The sequence below is a fragment of the Oncorhynchus mykiss genome, chromosome 8 (genome assembly GCF_013265735.2).
Source record: "Oncorhynchus mykiss isolate Arlee chromosome 8, USDA_OmykA_1.1, whole genome shotgun sequence".
NCBI classification, from domain to species: Eukaryota; Metazoa; Chordata; class Actinopteri; order Salmoniformes; family Salmonidae; genus Oncorhynchus; species Oncorhynchus mykiss.
Window position 1 is genome coordinate 37,836,202 of NC_048572.1, and position 16,918 is coordinate 37,853,119.

The following is a 16,918-nucleotide window of genomic DNA, read 5'->3' on the forward strand; positions in this document are numbered from 1 at the left end:
TGGCAGACCACGTGTAACAACACCTGCAAAGGATCAGTACATTCGAACATCACACCTGCGGGACAAGTACAGGATGGAAACAACTGCCCGAGTTACACCAGGAACGCACAATCCATCCATCAGTGCTCAGACTCTCAGCCTATTGCGGACAGAGGCTGGACTGAGGTCTTGTAGGCCTGTTGCAAGGCAGGTGCTCACCAAACATCACAGGCAGCAACGTCACCTATGGCCACAAACACACCGTCGCTGGACCAGACAGGACTGGCAAAAAGTGCTCTTCACTGACGAGTCGCGGTTTTGTCTCACCAGGGGTGATGGTCGCATTCGCGTTTATCGTAGAAGGAATGTGCGTTGCACCGAGGCCTGTACTCTGGAGCGGGATCGATTTGGAGGTGAAGGGTCCGTCATGTTCTGGGGCGCTGTGTCACAGCATCTTCGGACTGAGCTTGTTGTCATTGCAGGCAATCTTAACACTGTGCATTACAGGGAAAACATCCTCCTCCCTCATGTGGTACCCTTCATGCAGGCTCATCCTGACATGAAACTCCAGCATGACAATGCCACCAGTCATACTGCTCATTCTGTGCGTGATTTCCTGCAAGACAGGAAAGTTAGTGTTCTGCCATGGCCAGCGAAGAGCCCGGAGCTCAATTCCATTGAGCACGTCTGGGACCTGTTGGATCGGAGGGTGAGGGCTAGATCCATCCCCCCCAGGAATGTCCAGGAACTTGCAGGTGCCTTGGTGGAAGAGTGGGGTAACATCTCACAGCAAGAACTGGCAAATCTGGTGCAGTCCATGAGGAGACGCACTGCAGTACTTAATGCAGCTGGTGGCCACACCGAATACTGACTAGCATTTGATTCCCCCCCTTTATTCAGGGAAACATTATTCCATTTCTGTTAGTCACATGTCTGTGGAACTTGTTCAGTTTGTCTCAGTTGTTGAATCTTGCCATGTTCATTCAAATATTTACAAGTTAAGTTCGCTGAAAATAAATGCAGTTGACAGTGAGAGGACAATTATTTTCCTGCTGAGTTTGTTAGTGAGCCACTGCATAATATAGTACACATATCATAATTTGGTTGTAGTCCAGATGTTAGAAAATTTACCTTGACCCTGAGGCTGTGGAAGGATCCAAGTTGTGGATTTAAGAAAACATGAATCAGCATACTATGACACCTTTGTTTTTAAGCCCTGTGTTTCTAATCCCTTGATATTGTTGTTGGATCTGGTGTTAAAGGCACAGTCAACTTAGTGTATGTAAACGTCTGACCCACTGGAATTGTAATACAGTGAACGATAAGTGAAATAATCTGTCTGTAAACAATTGTTGGAAAAATTGCTTGTGTCATGCACAAAGTAGATGTGTTTTAATGACTCATACCTAAGTATATGTAAACTTCAGACTTCAACTGTATATCTCACTAGGTCATGATATTTAAACCTCCAAATATCCACAATTTACCATTAAAAAATACCATAGCGATTGAGTGTCCATATAGCTGTACCATATTTGCTTTGCTACCAAGTAACCCTCCAATTGTTCCACTATTCCACACGCTAAAGCCCCTCCCCAACCCAAGTTGGGTTGCCATCCCGGTGACTGGCAGACCACCCCAGTTCCCCCCACATCCCTAGGCCCCACGAGGCCAGGACCCATTCTTCGAAAAATGCACAGAACAGAAGCAGATCAACCGCTAAAAGGATTTCCAATACACTCACCTCAATTTGCTTTAAATATATGTACACACACGTATGTATATATGTATCTTAATTGCCAACATTAACAATTAATATGCGTAATAATGTGCAAAGGATTGTTACCTATAACCTGGATTGCCATTACATTGCATTTTTGTCAAGCAATTATTCTACCAAAGAATAATTGTGATTCATCCTATAATTGTCCCTAAAATCCTTACACCCCTTGCAACAAACATGGGATACGCACACACACAAAACCCCTTTGACCCAGAATCAACCATAAGCTCGGATGCTCAACGGTTGTTACATCCCAGAGCCCAACTCAAGGACCTGATTTATGAATGCATATACAGTTACAGCTGTTTGAGAAAGCATGCAAGATTGAGCAAAAATTTGCACAAATTTGAGATTTGATTAACCAATGTCAAGTCCTAGGTGGAGATCAGATCCACCCCGTTCCCCTGCAACACACACACACTGGTCCCCCTTGTGACCATTTTCGCAAGCATCTCTGTGCAGTCAGACCTTTGATGATTTTGTGCCACCAGGGCCACAATAATATGCCCCCTCTCTGATTGTCCGAGTGCGACCCTCTCTGATTGTGTGTGTGTGTGTGTGTGTGTGTGTCCCCCCCCATGGGTTACTGCAGCCAGTGTTGCCTGCACTGCCACTACCAGGGTGGGGGTACCCCACCGGCTAGGTACAAGGTCGTCAAGGTTCTCATTAGCAGCTTTGAGAATTTCCTTGTATATTATGCTCTCCATCAGGGGGCTCTGGATTTGGAGGAACAACCCTGCAAAGCAAGCTCAGAGTCTTGAGGGGACGGTGCTGCTCTAGTCCGTCTCTGACCACATTTATCTTTCTGTTTGGCTACATATAGGCAGCTCACAGGAGGCCCATAAAACAGATAAGGACTTCGCATTAGCGTCGTTCAGATGGGTGTCTAGGGTATAGGGTTGGGGACCGTTCCGTCATGATAGGGACAATAAAAAAGTGTATCCCTCATCTGCACAAAATTGAACGCGCTCTCTCAACCCCTGCTCACCGACACACATTGGTTCTGGGATATGCAACCATTTCCTTACTCACTTTCCCAAGTGTTGCATTATATTGTGATAAATTGCAGGCCACACTACTTACCTAGAGAGTTTTCAGCTATACTTTTCATGACTGTTTATTTACCACCACAGACAGATGCTGACACTAAGATTGCTTATTTCCTTATACAGCTGACTGAGTACAAACAGGAAATCACTCACCCAGAGGCAGCGATCCTAGTGGCCGGAGACTTTAATGCAGGGAAACTTAAATCAGTTCAACCTAATTTTTATTAACATGTTAAATGTGCATCCAGCAGGGAAAAAAAATCTAGATCACCTGTACTCCACACACAGAAACTCGTACAAAGCTCTCCCTCCATTTGGTAAATCCGACCACAACTCTATCCTCCTGATTCCTGCTTACAAGCAAAAATTAAAGCAGGAAGCACCAGTGACTCGGTCTACAAAAAAGTGGTCAGATGAAGCAGATGCTAAACTACAGGACTGTTTTGCTATCACAGACTGCAACATGTTCCAGGATTCTTCTGACGGCATTGAGGAATACACCACATCAGTCACTGGCATTTACAATAAGTGCATCGAGGACTTGCCCCACAGTGACTGCCCGTACATACCCCAACCAGAAGCCATGGATTACAGGCATCATTAGCACTGAGCTAAAGGGTAGAGCTGCCGCTTTCAAGGTGCGGGACTCTAACCCGGAAGCTTTTAAGAAGTCCTACGACAAACCGTCAAACAGACAAAGCATCAATAGTTTCTCCATTGCACTCCACACTGCCCTTTCCCACCTGGACAAAAGGAACACCTATGTGAGAATGCTATTCATTGACTGAAGCTCAGCATTCAACACCATAGCACCCTCAAAGCTCATCAGTAAGCTAAGGATCCTGGGACTGAACACCTCCCTCTGCAACTGGATCCTGGACTTCCTGACGGGTCACCCCCAGGTGGTGAGGGTAGGTAGCAACACATCTGTCACGCTGATCTTCAACTGGAGCCCCCCCCAGGGGTGCGTGCTCAGTCCCCTCCTGTACTCCCTGTTCACCCACGACTGCATAGCCAGGCATGACTCCAACACCATCATTAAGTTTGCAGACGACAACAGTAGGCCTGATCACCGATAACAACGGGACAGCGTATAGGGAGGAGGTCAGAGACCTGGTCGGGTGGTGCCAGAATAACAACCTATCCCTCAACGTCACCAAGACTAAAGGAGATGATTGTGGACTACAGGAAAAGGAGGACCGAGCACGCCCCCATTCTCATCGACGGGGCTGTAGTGGAGCAGGTTGAGAGCGTCAAGTTCCTTAGTGTTAACATCACCAACAAATTAGAATGGTCCAAACACACCAAGTCATTTGTGAAGAGGGCACAACAAAGCCTATTCCCCCTCAGGAGACTGAAAAGATTTGGCATAGGTCTGGAGATCCTCAAAAGGTTCTACAGCTGCAACATGGAGCATGCCTGGTACGGCAAATGCTCGACCTTTACACCAGGCGGTGTCAGAGGAAGGCCCTAAAAATTGTCAAAGACCCCAGCCACCCCAGTCATAGACTGTTCTCTCCACCGGAGTAGAGAAAACCGGTACCGGAGTGCCAAGTCTAGGACAAAAAGGCTTCTCAACAGTTTTTACCCCCAAGCCATAAGACTCCTGAACAGGTAATCAAATGGCTACCTGGACTATTTGCATTGTACCCCCCCCCCCCCCCCAACCAACCCCTCTTTTACACTGCTGCTACTCTGTTTATCATATATGCATAGTCACTTTAACCACACATTCATGTACATACTACCTCAATTGGCCTGACCAACCAGTGCTCCCGCACATTACATTGGCTAACCGGGTTATCTGCATTGTGTCCCGCCACCCACTTTTTGCGCTACTGCGCTATTACACTCTGTTCATCATATAGGCATAGTCACTTTAACCATATCTTCATATACATACTACCTCAATCAGTCCGACTAACCGGTGTCCGTATGTAGCCTCGCTACTTTTATACCCTTGCTACTGTTATTTCACTGTTGTTTTTTCTTTTCTTTACTTACTTATTGTTCACCTTAAACCTTTTTTGCACTATTGGTTAGAACCTGTAAGTAAGCATTTCGCTGTAACGCTGGATGCTACCGTCCCACCTGCCCATAAGAAGTTAACATACTTGTATGCCATCTGCAAATATGAATACAAAATTTAAATTACGAGCCGAGTTGGTTTAGCCTCAGAAAAAGACAAGGTGTCCATGATTGAGACTAGAGGTCGACCAATTAAATCGGGGCCGATTTCAAGTTTTCATAACAATCGGAAATCGGTATTTTTGGGCGCCGATTTTTACAAATTTTATACCTTTATTTAACTAGTCAGTTAAGCACACATTCTTATTTTCAATGACGGCCTAGGAACGATGGGTTAACGGTCTCATTCAGGGGCAGAACGACAGATTTTCATCTTGTCAGCTCGGGGGATCCAATCTTGCAACCTTACAGTTAACTAGTCCAACTCAATAACGGCCTGCCTCTCGTTGCACTCCACAAGGAGACTGCCTGTTACGCGAATGCAGTAAGCCATGGTAAGTTGCTAGCTAGCATTAAACTTCTTATAAAAAACAATCATAATCACTAGTTAACTACACATAGTTGATGATATTACTAGATATTATCTAGCGTGTCCTGCGTTGCATATAATCAGCGGTGGTAGGCAGAAGCGTAAACATTCATTCAAACAGCGCTTTCGTGCGTTTTGCCAGCAGCTCTTCGTTGTGCGTCAAGCATTGCGCTGTTAATGACTTCAATGTTTATGACTACAAATAGATAAAAATCGGCCAATTAAATAGGTATCGGTGTTTTTGGTCCTCCAATAATCGTTATCGCCGTTGAAAAATCATAATCGGTGGACCTCAGACCATGATTGCCTCAGAATGGGTGGGCTGGACATGGCGAGGGATGAGTTCAGATTGGTCTGCCATGTAGCATGCTTCTGTCTATAACGTGAGCTGTTCAGTATGTGTAGGTTACACTTTCTAACATCTTTTTTTGAAAGATATCACGTAGTAGAACTGCAGAAGTTAAGGAGATGGAGAGAACTCTGGTATTTTATTGCAAATATGCAGACGGAGTCATAAAGAGAACACACAGAAGGCTGTTGTATAAAACACCGTCTCCAGATTAAATCTAACTAAGGCAACCATGACAGAGGGAGAAGCATTCATCCACGTATACGGGCCAGAGTCTACTGTTGGCTAACCCCATTTCGTACAAATTTGCGCAACCGTGGCATTCAAACGAGGCTGCAATGAAAAGTAATGGGACTGTATCGACTGTTGGCATTAAATATTGTTAATCATCAGTTACACTAGAGACATGAGGGGTGCCATAGTCTAGGGTTTACACCAGAAGTTAATGGTTATCTGTAGGAGGAATGTACATGGTGGGCGCAATTAAGCTTGGAATGTACAGAGTGAAGGAAACATAATCATGTGGCAGGCACTTATAAGGATGGAGAGCTGTGGAGTAGTGAGGAAGGGGGTAGAGGTCAGGTCATCTTATGAAAGAACAGCTTGTATCACTTAACTTCCTGCCTAGTAACAAAGATGTCATTTTTATACATGTATGAGAGGGAGAGCACGAGAGCGATTAATTATACACACACTACCACTGGTGGAAATACAGTGCCTTGCGAAAGTATTCGGCCCCCTTGAACTTTGCGACCTTTTTCCACATTTCAGGCTTCAAACAAAGATATAAAACTGTATTTTTTTGTGAAGAATCAACATCAAGTGGGACACAATCATGAAGTGGAACGACATTTATTGGATATTTCAAACTTTAACAAATCAAAAACTGAAAAATTGGACGTGCAAAATTATTCAGCCCCCTTAAGTTAATACTTTGTAGCGCCACCTTTTGCTGCGATTACAGCTGTAAGTCGCTTGGGGTGTGTCTATCAGTTTTGCACATCGAGAGACTGACATTTTTTCCCATTCCTCCTTGCAAAACAGCTCGAGCTCAGTGAGGTTGGATGGAGAGCATTTGTGAACAGCAGTTTTCAGTTCTTTCCACAGATTCTCAATTGGATTCAGGTCTGGACTTTGACTTGGCCATTCTAACACCTGGATATGTTTATTTTTGAACCATTCCATTGTAGATTTTGCTTTATGTTTTGGATCATTGTCTTGTTGGAAGACAAATCTCCGTCCCAGTCTCAGGTCTTTTGCAGACTCCATCAGGTTTTCTTCCAGAATGGTCCTGTATTTGGCTCCATCCATCTTCCCATCAATTTTAACCATCTTCCTTGTCCCTGCTGAAGAAAAGCAGGCCCAAACCATGATGCTGCCACCACCATGTTTGACAGTGGGCATGGTGTGTTCAGGGTGATGAGCTGTGTTGCTTTTACGCCAAACATAACGTTTTGCATTGTTGCCAAAAAGTTCAATTTTGGTTTCATCTGACCAGAGCACCTTCTTCCGCATGTTTGGTGTGTCTCCCAGGTGGCTTGTGGAAAACTTTAAACAACACTTTTTATGGATATCTTTAAGAAATGGCTTTCTTCTTGCCAGTCTTCCATAAAGGCCAGATTTGTGCAATATACGACTGATTGTTGTCCTATGGACAGAGTCTCCCACCTCAGCTGTAGATCTCTGCAGTTCATCCAGAGTGATCATGGGCCTCTTGGCTGCATCTCTGATCAGTCTTCTCCTTGTATGAGCTGAAAGTTTAGAGGGACGGCCAGGTCTTGGTAGATTTGCAGTGGTCTGATACTCCTTCCATTTCAATATTATCGCTTGCACAGTGCTCCTTGGGATGTTTAAAGCTTGGGAAATCTTTTTGTATCCAAATCCGGCTTTAAACTTCTTCACAACAGTATCTCGGACCTGCCTGGTGTGTTCCTTGTTCTTCATGATGCTCTCTGCGTATTTGACGGACCTCTGAGACTATCACAGTGCAGGTGCATTTATACAGACTTGATTACACACAGGTGGATTGTATTTATCATCATTAGTCATTTAGGTCAACATTGGATCATTCAGAGATCCTCACTGAACTTCTGGAGAGAGTTTGCTGCACTGAAAGTAAAGGGGCTGAATAATTTTGCACGTCCAATTTTTCAGTTTTTGATTTGTTAAAAAAGTTTGAAATATCCAATAAATGTCGTTCCTCTTCATGATTGTGTCCCAATTGTTGTTGATTCTTCACAAAAAAATAGTTTTATATCTTTATGTTTGAAGCCTGAAATGTGGCAAAAGGTCGCAAAGTTCAAGGGGGCCGAATACTTTCGCAAGGCACTGTATGCCTGTCTGTGTCTTATGCAGCTGTGTGACCCAATAAGTAAATAAACTTGGTTTAAGCTTTACAAAATTGTCCATTACATTTTATGAGATTAATTTGGAACCTAACAGCATCAATCTGGGGTGTGAACTACATTTCAATTCAAGAGTTGATTGACATGGTAATGGGCTGATCGTATTGGAGAAAAGTTTAATTTTTAAACAGACCCCTCTGACGCTGTACGCTAACCCTAACCCTTTTTATTTATTTATTTATTTCACCTTTATTTAACCAGGTAGGCAAGTTGAGAACAAGTTCTCATTTACAATTGCGACCTGGCCAAGATAAAGCAAAGCAGTTCGACACATACTCCATGTGTAACTCTGTCGTTGTAAAACAAGCATACAGTCAATAATACAGTATAAACAAGTCTATATACGATGTGAGCAAATGAGGTGAGATAAGGGAGGTAAAGGCAAAAAAAGGCCATGGTGGCAAAGTAAATACAAATAGCAAGTAAAACACTGGAATGGTAGATTTGCAATGGAAGAATGTGCAAAGTAGAAATAAAAATCATGGGGTGCAAAGGAGCAAAATAAATAAATAAATTAAATACAGTAGGGAAAGAGGTAGTTGTTTGGGCTAAATTATAGGTGGGCTATGTACAGGTGCAGTAATCTGTGAGCTGCTCTGACAGCTGGTGCTTAAAGCTAGTGAGGGAGATAAGTGTTTCCAGTTTCAGAGATTTTTGTAGTTCGTTCCAGTCATTGGCAGCAGAGAACTGGAAGGAGCCATTCGCATTGCTAGCATTGCTAGTTATAGCCTAATGTTCGCTAGCTAGCTAACATTGAACCTGGTTGGTTAGCTACCTGCAGATTCATGCAGGGTGGTAATGTTATGAGTTGGGATTATGGTTCATTGTTTAGCTAGCTAACTACATGTCTACCCACTATGCAAGTAACCATTTCATTACAATGTTAATGAGGTCACTGCGACACCTGTCACTCTGGCTATCTACTCCGCATTCAGATCACTCATCTATAACTACAAATTTACGAATGCTCAATACCCGTTGAATATGGCCGGTGTCAGTAAACGTTTGCCAAAAAGTGTAATTAAAATTGTTGCCAGCAGCACAGTTGCCTTCACCAACGATCTGGATGACATAAAAACAGCCTAACCAGCTCTGCGAGGACAAGTAAAATGGTCAGAATGAGCTATTCCCTCATTTCTGTCTAGAAGTAGCTAGCAAGCTAGCCAACGTCAGCAAGTTCGCTTAGGTACTTGACTGCTGTTAGGTCAGAACGCTCGGATCAACCCTACTCCTCGGCCAGAGCGCTCAGTGTGCGCTCCGAGAGAAAAGCTCTGAATTTACGAACGGACAATCTGACAACGCTCAGTTTACGAAAGCCCAGAGCTCACTCTGGCACTCCAGATTGAATTTACGAACACACCCGTAGTATAAACCAGCCATTATTCTTGAAATCTTTGGTTGTTTAGTACATGGCCTCACAAACCTTAAAGAGCTGGGTGGGGCTTAAGTTTAAGAGGCTGAGAACAATGCTGAATGGTATAAACAAAGAAAAGCTCTCCAGTAGGTGTACCAAAACATTCGATGGTCATTTTCTTCAAAGTGAGGTTAAAAGTTTATCAACCATCAAAGCAGAATTACTTTCTCATTGTTCCTTAATTGTAGTGTATGATAATAGGATAAAAGTAGACTCAGAGCTAGAAAATTCTATGTAAAAAACACAATTTCAAATGTTGCTACATAAGACCGAATCGAGCAGGTCAGTTTGTATACACCATATTCCCAGTCACCTTGCCGTGGTTAAATGTGGTGGTTGGCACTTTCAGTTTTACGCAAAATCCGCAATCAATCGATCCACGATTTTTGGTTTGGGTAGGTTAACAGTCACAGTGCATGCATCTCCTATACACTTCCTGATGAAGTATGTCACCGTGTCCGTGTCAATGTTATTCTCAGAGACAACCCGGTACATATCCCAGTACGCGTGATCAAAACAATCTTGAAGCATGGATTCTGACTGGTCAGACCAGCATTGAATCGACCTTAGCACAGGCACTTCCTGTTTGAGTTTCTGCAGAATGGAGTCGTGATCTGATTTGCCAAAGGGAGGACGGGAGAGGGCCATGTAGCCATCCCGGGAGGGAGAGTAACAACGGTAGAGAGTTTTTGTATAAAAATATACCTTTTCTCCATCTGTGGCATCTTGGAACAGCTTCTGGGATAAGTTCAATTGCCCTGGGGGTTAAGAATAAAGGATGGAACTCGGGAAAGTTGTATTTCTGGTCATAATGCTGGTAAATTACCACCGCACTGATATCCAAAAGTTATTTCCGGGTGTATATAATAACACAAAACGTTATGGGCTAATTGAATGCATTCAGTTGTACAATTGACTAGGTATCCCCCTTTCCCTAATGTAATAAAATACACACAAAAAATACTGCAAAGTTGCTTAGGAGCTAAAATCAGAGCTGCCATGTCTATTGGTGCCATCTTATTGAATTTCAGCTCGTGAAACATGGGACTAGAACTTCACATGGAGCGTTAATATTTTTGTTGGTAGAAGTTACTTTTTGAATCATGAATGACAAAAACATTCAGGACATAGAGATAATCAAAGTTGACCCATTTTGCATACTTCATATATATATATATATTTTTTAAAATTTAACTAGGCAAGTCAGTTAAGAACAAATTCTTATTTACAATGACGGCCTACCCTGGATTAGACATCCAAGTTTTCATCACTGGAAAAGGTTAAAGGGCTAGGCCCCTTTTTTCTAAATTTCCGCCTCAATGACGTGCCCAAAGTAAACTGCCTGTTGCTCAGGCCCTGAAGCCAGGATATGCATATAATTGGTACCATTGGAAAGAAAACACTGAAGTTTGTAGAAATGTTAAAATAATGTAGGAGAATAACACAATAGATATGGTAGGAGAAAATCCAAAGAAAAACCAACCAGAATATTTTTTGAGAGACCATCCTCTTAAAATGGCCAGTCTAAGGGCACACTAAAAATATCTCCCTGGATGCAATTCCTATGGCTTCCACAGGGTGTCAGCAGTCTAGGTTCAATGTTTCAGGCTTGTAACTTCAAAAACGAATAAGAAATATCCGTTTTAGTACAGGGACAGTCTTGGAAATTCATGTTTGCACGCGCCATGAAGACAGGACTCACCTGCTAAAATTGGTTTCCTATTGAATATACTTATTTCCGTAAGAAATATTATAGTTTGATTACATTTTAGGGTATCTGAGGAGTAAATAGAAACATATTTTGACTTGTTGAAACAAAGTTTAGGGGTAGATTTTTGGATTCCTTTCTTTGCATGTTGAAAGAGTGGATTACTCAAATCGATGGCAACAGCTACTGACTTTTTGGGATATAAACACGTTTTTTTATCTAACAAAACAACACTACATATTATAGCTGGGACCCTTTGGATGACAAATCAGAGGAAGACTCAAAAAGTGAATATTTAAATCGCCAATTGAGAATTTATGAAACCTGTGCCGGTGAAAAAAATATTTTGTGGGGCACCGTCCTCAAACAATCGCATGGCATGTTTGATGTAATAGCTACTGTAAATCAGACAGTGCAGTTAGATTAAAGGCTTAGCTTGATATCATTTGAAATCTTGCAAAAAAGGTGCCAAAACGTTCTCAATGGGATTAAGTTCTGGGAATTTTCCTGGCCATGGACCCAAAATATGTTTTGTTCCCCAAGCCACTTAGTTATCACTTTTGCCTTGTGACAAGGTGCTCCATCATGCTGGAAAAGGCATTGTTCATCACCAAACTGTTCCTGGATGGTTGGGAGAAGTTGCTCTCGGAGGATATGTTGGTACCATTCTTTATTCATGGCTATGTTTTAGGCAAAATTGTGAGTGAGCTCACTCTCTTGGCTGAGAAGCAACCCCACACATGAATGGTCTCAGGATGCTTTAGTGTTGGCATGACACAGGACTGATGGTAGCGCTCACCTTGTCTTCTCCGGACAAGCTTTTTTCCGGATGCCCCAAACAATCGGAAAGGGGATTCATCAGAGAAAAGGATTTTACCCCAGACCTTTTGCAGAATATCAGTCTGTCCCTGACATGTTCCTGGAGAGAAGTGGCTTCTTTGCTGCCCTTCTTGACACCAGGCCATCCTTAAAGTCTTCGCCTCACTGTGCATGCAGATGCACTCACTCACACCTGCCTGCTGAGTAAGCTCTGTACTGTTGGTGCCCCGATCCCGCAGCTGAATCAACTTTAGGAGACGGTCCTGGCGCTTGCTGGACTTTCTTGGGCGCACTGAAGCCTTCTTCACAACAATTGTGCCGCTCTCCTTGAAGTTCTTGATGATCTGAGAAATGGTTGATTTAGGTGCAATCTTACTGGCAGCAATATCCTTGCCTGTGAAGCCCTTTTTGTGCAAAGCAATGATGACAGCACGTGTTTCCTTGCAGGTAACCATGTTTGACAGAGGAAGAACAATGATTACAAGCACCACCCCCCTCCTTTTGAAGCTTCCAGTCTGTTATTTGAACTCAATCAGCATGACAGAGTGATGCTGTCCTCGTCAACACTCACACCTGTGTTAACGAGAGAATCACTGACATGTCAGCTCATCCTTTTGTGGCAGGGCTGAAATGCAGTGGAAATGTTTTTGGGGGATTCAATTAATTTGCATGGCAAAGAGGGACTTTGCAATTAATTGCAATTCATCTGATCACTCTTCATAACATTGTGGAGTATATGCAAATTACCATCATACAAACTGAGGCCGCAGACTTTGTGAAAATGAATGTGTCATTCTTAACTTTTGGCCACGACAGTACAAGTCAGTTCGTCAAATTTCTGCCCTGCTAGAGCTGCCTCGGGTCAACTGTAAGTGCTGTTATTGTGATGTGGAAACGTCTAAGCGCAACAACAGCTCAGCTGCGAAGTGGTAAGCCACACAAGCTCACAGAACGGGGCCGCCGAGTGCTGAAGCGCTTAGACAATTTTTAAGGGCTATCGTCAGTTGCAATACTCACTACCGTATTCCAAATTGCCTCTGGAAGCAACGTCAGCACAAGAACTGTTCAAAGGGAGCTTTGTGAAATGGGTTTCCATGGCCGAGCAGCAGCATACAATCCTAAGATCACCATGCACAATGCCAAGTGTAGGCTGGAATGATGTAAAGCTCGCCGCCGTACTCTGGATCATTGGAAACATGCTCTCCTGAGCGATGAATCACGCTTCACCTTCTGGCAGTCTGACGAACGAATCAGAGTTTGGCAGATGGCAGGACAACGCTACTTGCCCCAATGCATAGTGCCAACTGTGAAGTTTAGTGGAGGAGGAATAATGGTCTGGGTCTGTTTTTCGTGGTTCAGTCTAGGTGGCCCCTTAGTTCCAGTGAAGGGAAATCTTAATGCAACAGCATTCAATGACACTTGACGATTTTGTGCTTCAAACTTTTTGGAAAGTCCCTTTCCTGTTTCAGCATGACAATGCCCCCGTGCACAAAGCGAAATTCACCGTAAAAATGGTTCGTCGAGATCGGCGTGGAAGAAATTGACTGACCTGCACAGAGTCCTGACCACCACATTGAACACCTTTGGGATGAATTGTAACGCTGACTGCGAGCCAGACCTAATTGCCCAACATCAGTGCTGGACCTCACTATTGCTCTCGTGGCTGAATGGAAAGAAAGTCCCAACAGCAATATTCCAACATCTAGTGGAAAGCCTTCCCGTACGATTGGAAGCTGTTATTGTAGCAAAGGGCGACCAACTCCATATTAATGCCCATGATTTTATGCCCATGAAATTAGATGTTCGACAAGCAGGTGTTCACATGCTTTGTCAGTCTGAAAGAAGTCACCGTAAAAAGACGTAGGGCTTTTGAGTTTACTTTACTGGTTGTCCGTGCTGTTGGTCCTTTTGCCGGAAGGTAGTGGAGATCAAATGTCCACAGTAAAGTAATGTTTATTCAACTTCTTGAGGTATATTCTATCGTATATTCTATCGCTTGTATCTCGTAACGCATGTAACCAAACAATGTCGACCGAAGGAAGTTACCTCGCAATAAGCTGCTAGTGCTTGTTAAATTTGCCAGCTGTTTGTGTGGGATAATGTTCTGTCTGTTTTTTTTTTTACATTTCTTAAGGACTCTTGGAAGACTAGCCCTTGGCCTAAAATAACTCCTAATAAATTGTAAATCAACCTCAGCAATTATTGACATATTGTGCAAGTCGCGAGCGAATTGCATCGGTATTGAAAACACAAACCGGAAATAGAAAACCGATAAAGTATACTTTGTCTCAGATTACCTCCTACATAAGGACAAAAACTGCAGACAACAGGAAAATTATGTTCAAATGAAGCTAATTCAACGTTCTGACTTGTAATGGGACTGTTCACTGAAAGTGAGCCTACAGGTTAGATAAGAGAGGAAGGAGTCTTCTAATCTCGGATTCGTAGAGGCTATGGATAAAGGTGAATTGGCTCTGGACGCCAAAACAGCCAAATACTCCATCTAAAATGTATCGGTTGTCAATTGCGGTATTGTTCTAGAAACATAAATTCCTCTAGTTTCATATGCAAAATACACACTGTACAGTTTTAACACAGTTGCAGCGAACCTTATTTTTCAGTAACACGTTTGTGGCGTCCATCTTCCGTTTATACACAGGTGTAATGAGATGCAGATCGCTAATTAGCACAGGTAGTCGACTGTAAACACTGGCAGTAACATGGAGATATGGCAGTGGGGCTCGTAACAAAACTCCCCCATACAGAAGACCCTTCGTCCAATGTGTAATGGAACCGAGACATGATCATGGGTTAGTGGAGGGTGTGTGCCTGCCACATACCAGTCAAACTAACTGGATTCCCATTCACTAGACTCTAGAGACTGACAGCTAGCTAGCTACGTGGAGGATCCACATGACCATATAGACACATTTACATGTCAAGTTAACTGTCGCCTCATCTTTAATCTGGACTATAAACATTACAGTTAGCCCTTTATTCTTGCGTTGTCTGAACAACAAGAGACACCATCCAGCAATCATGCAGGTACATTTGGAATTCAGAGATTCTGATGGATGAAAAAGCTTCAATTTGCTTCATTTTGTCAGTTAGCCAAGCATCATTAGCAAATGGCTAGCTAGCTAACGTTGAGCTAAATGTTAGCTAGTGCACCGCAAGAAAACAATGAACACAGGAATGAAAAGCTGTCTAACGTTACCTAGTCAAATCGTGAATAAAGGCTATTATACATTTTACTATCAAATACGAATATAAAATACCTTTGAAGAATTTCAAGGCTAGTCTGTATAGCTCCAGCAAACCAAAGCCCCATTTCCTCTCTATCGTGGTTTTGGAAGACTCGCCTTCTTCCCTATCGTCGGTGGCGCTCTGGTCCCCGGTATCATGGTCAGGTTCAGCGACTTGCTCGCCTTCGGGGTCGGGGCTGAGGGTGAGGCCGTCGATGGAGACTTCGAGCCGGCTAGAACTGCCATTGTTGAGGTCGGCGCTCTGAACCTCTGTCGCCATCATGCAGAATGTCAGCTGCCTGAAGCGGCCACGTACCTACTTCCGTTTTTAGCGGAAGTTCCGGTAGATACTGTTACAAGATGTAAATAATGACGTACCAAGACAGGACCTAATGCTGCGTTCAAAACAACTGGGAAATCGGAACTCAGAAATCTCAGACTACAGAACATTCAAAACAACTGGGAACCCGAAAAAAAAAACCGACCTGAAGATCACGGATGTCGTGATTTGACCTGTTATTTTTTATTTTTTACTTCCCAATTGACATGAAAGCACCATAAGCAACAGGGCACATGGGGTTGGGAGAACATTGGCCAGTTTCTCTGAGTCAGGTGAAGAAGAAAGCAGAAACTGAGGTTGTGTTTGAAACTGCTAGTGAGTCAGGTGAAGATGATGCTGAGGTTTGAGAAAGTCTTGCAGGTAAAAGTACAGATAGGATTCCTTAGTTTCAATGTTAGAGAATTTGTCGCATTTGCACTGCGGAATTTTAAATGCCAAAGAATGGGACATGTAGCTGCTCAGTGTAAAAATTATTGTTGTGTATCAACAATGACACGCCAAAGGGGTCTAATAACTTGGATGGAAATTTACTGAGGATAATAGGGGATGATATTGCCACTCCTATTTGCCATCTCTTCAACTTAAGCCTACTAGAAAGTGTGTGTTCAGGACTGGAACAAAGAACAAGTCATTCCACTTCCTAAGAATAGTAAGGCCCCCTTTACTGTTTCTAACAGCCAACTAATCAGCCTGTTACCAACCCTTAGTAAAGATTTGGAAAAAATTGTGTTTGACCAGATACAATGCTATTTTACAGTAAAAAAATTGAAAACAGACTTTCAGCACGTTTATAGGGAAGGACATTCAACAAGCACAACACTTACATAAATGACATATGATTGGCTGAGAGAAATTGATGATAAAAAGATTGCGGGGGCTGTTTTGTTAGACTTTACATCCCCTGCTATATTGTGGATAAAGAGTTACCTGTCTATCAGAACACAGAGGGTGTTCTTTAATGGAAGCCTCTCCAACATAGAATCAGAAATTCCCCAGGGCAGCTGTCTTGGCCCCTTACTTTTTTTTCAATCTTTACTAATGACATGCTTTGAGTAAAGCCAGTGTGTCTATGTATGTGGATGACTCAACACTATACACGTCAGCTACTACAGCGACTGAAATGACCGCAACACTTAACAAAGAGCTGCAGTTAGTTTCAGAGTGGGTTGCAAGGAATAAGTTAGTCCTAAATATTTCTAAAACTAAAAGCATTGTATTTGGGACAAATAATTCACTAAACCCTAACCTCTACTAAATCTTGTACTAATTC

At 43.0% G+C, this 16,918-nt stretch overlaps 1 protein-coding gene across 4 annotated transcripts in view; it reads right to left on the reverse strand.

Annotated features, from left to right (window-relative positions):
* The window catches only part of acbd3 (acyl-Coenzyme A binding domain containing 3), a 33,973-nt gene extending 18,330 nt beyond the window's left edge, over nucleotides 1-15,643 (reverse strand). For 3 of the 4 annotated variants that reach the window (XM_021612545.2, XM_021612544.2, XM_021612543.2), the window contains exon 1: nucleotides 15,342-15,643. In XM_021612545.2, coding sequence (XP_021468220.1) covers nucleotides 15,342-15,591 — 250 coding nt within the window. In that variant the 5' untranslated portion in view covers nucleotides 15,592-15,643. The remainder of the gene's footprint in view (nucleotides 1-15,341) is intronic. The other variant, XM_021612541.2, reaches the window with a different exon arrangement.
* Nucleotides 15,644-16,918: the final 1,275 nt, after the last annotated feature.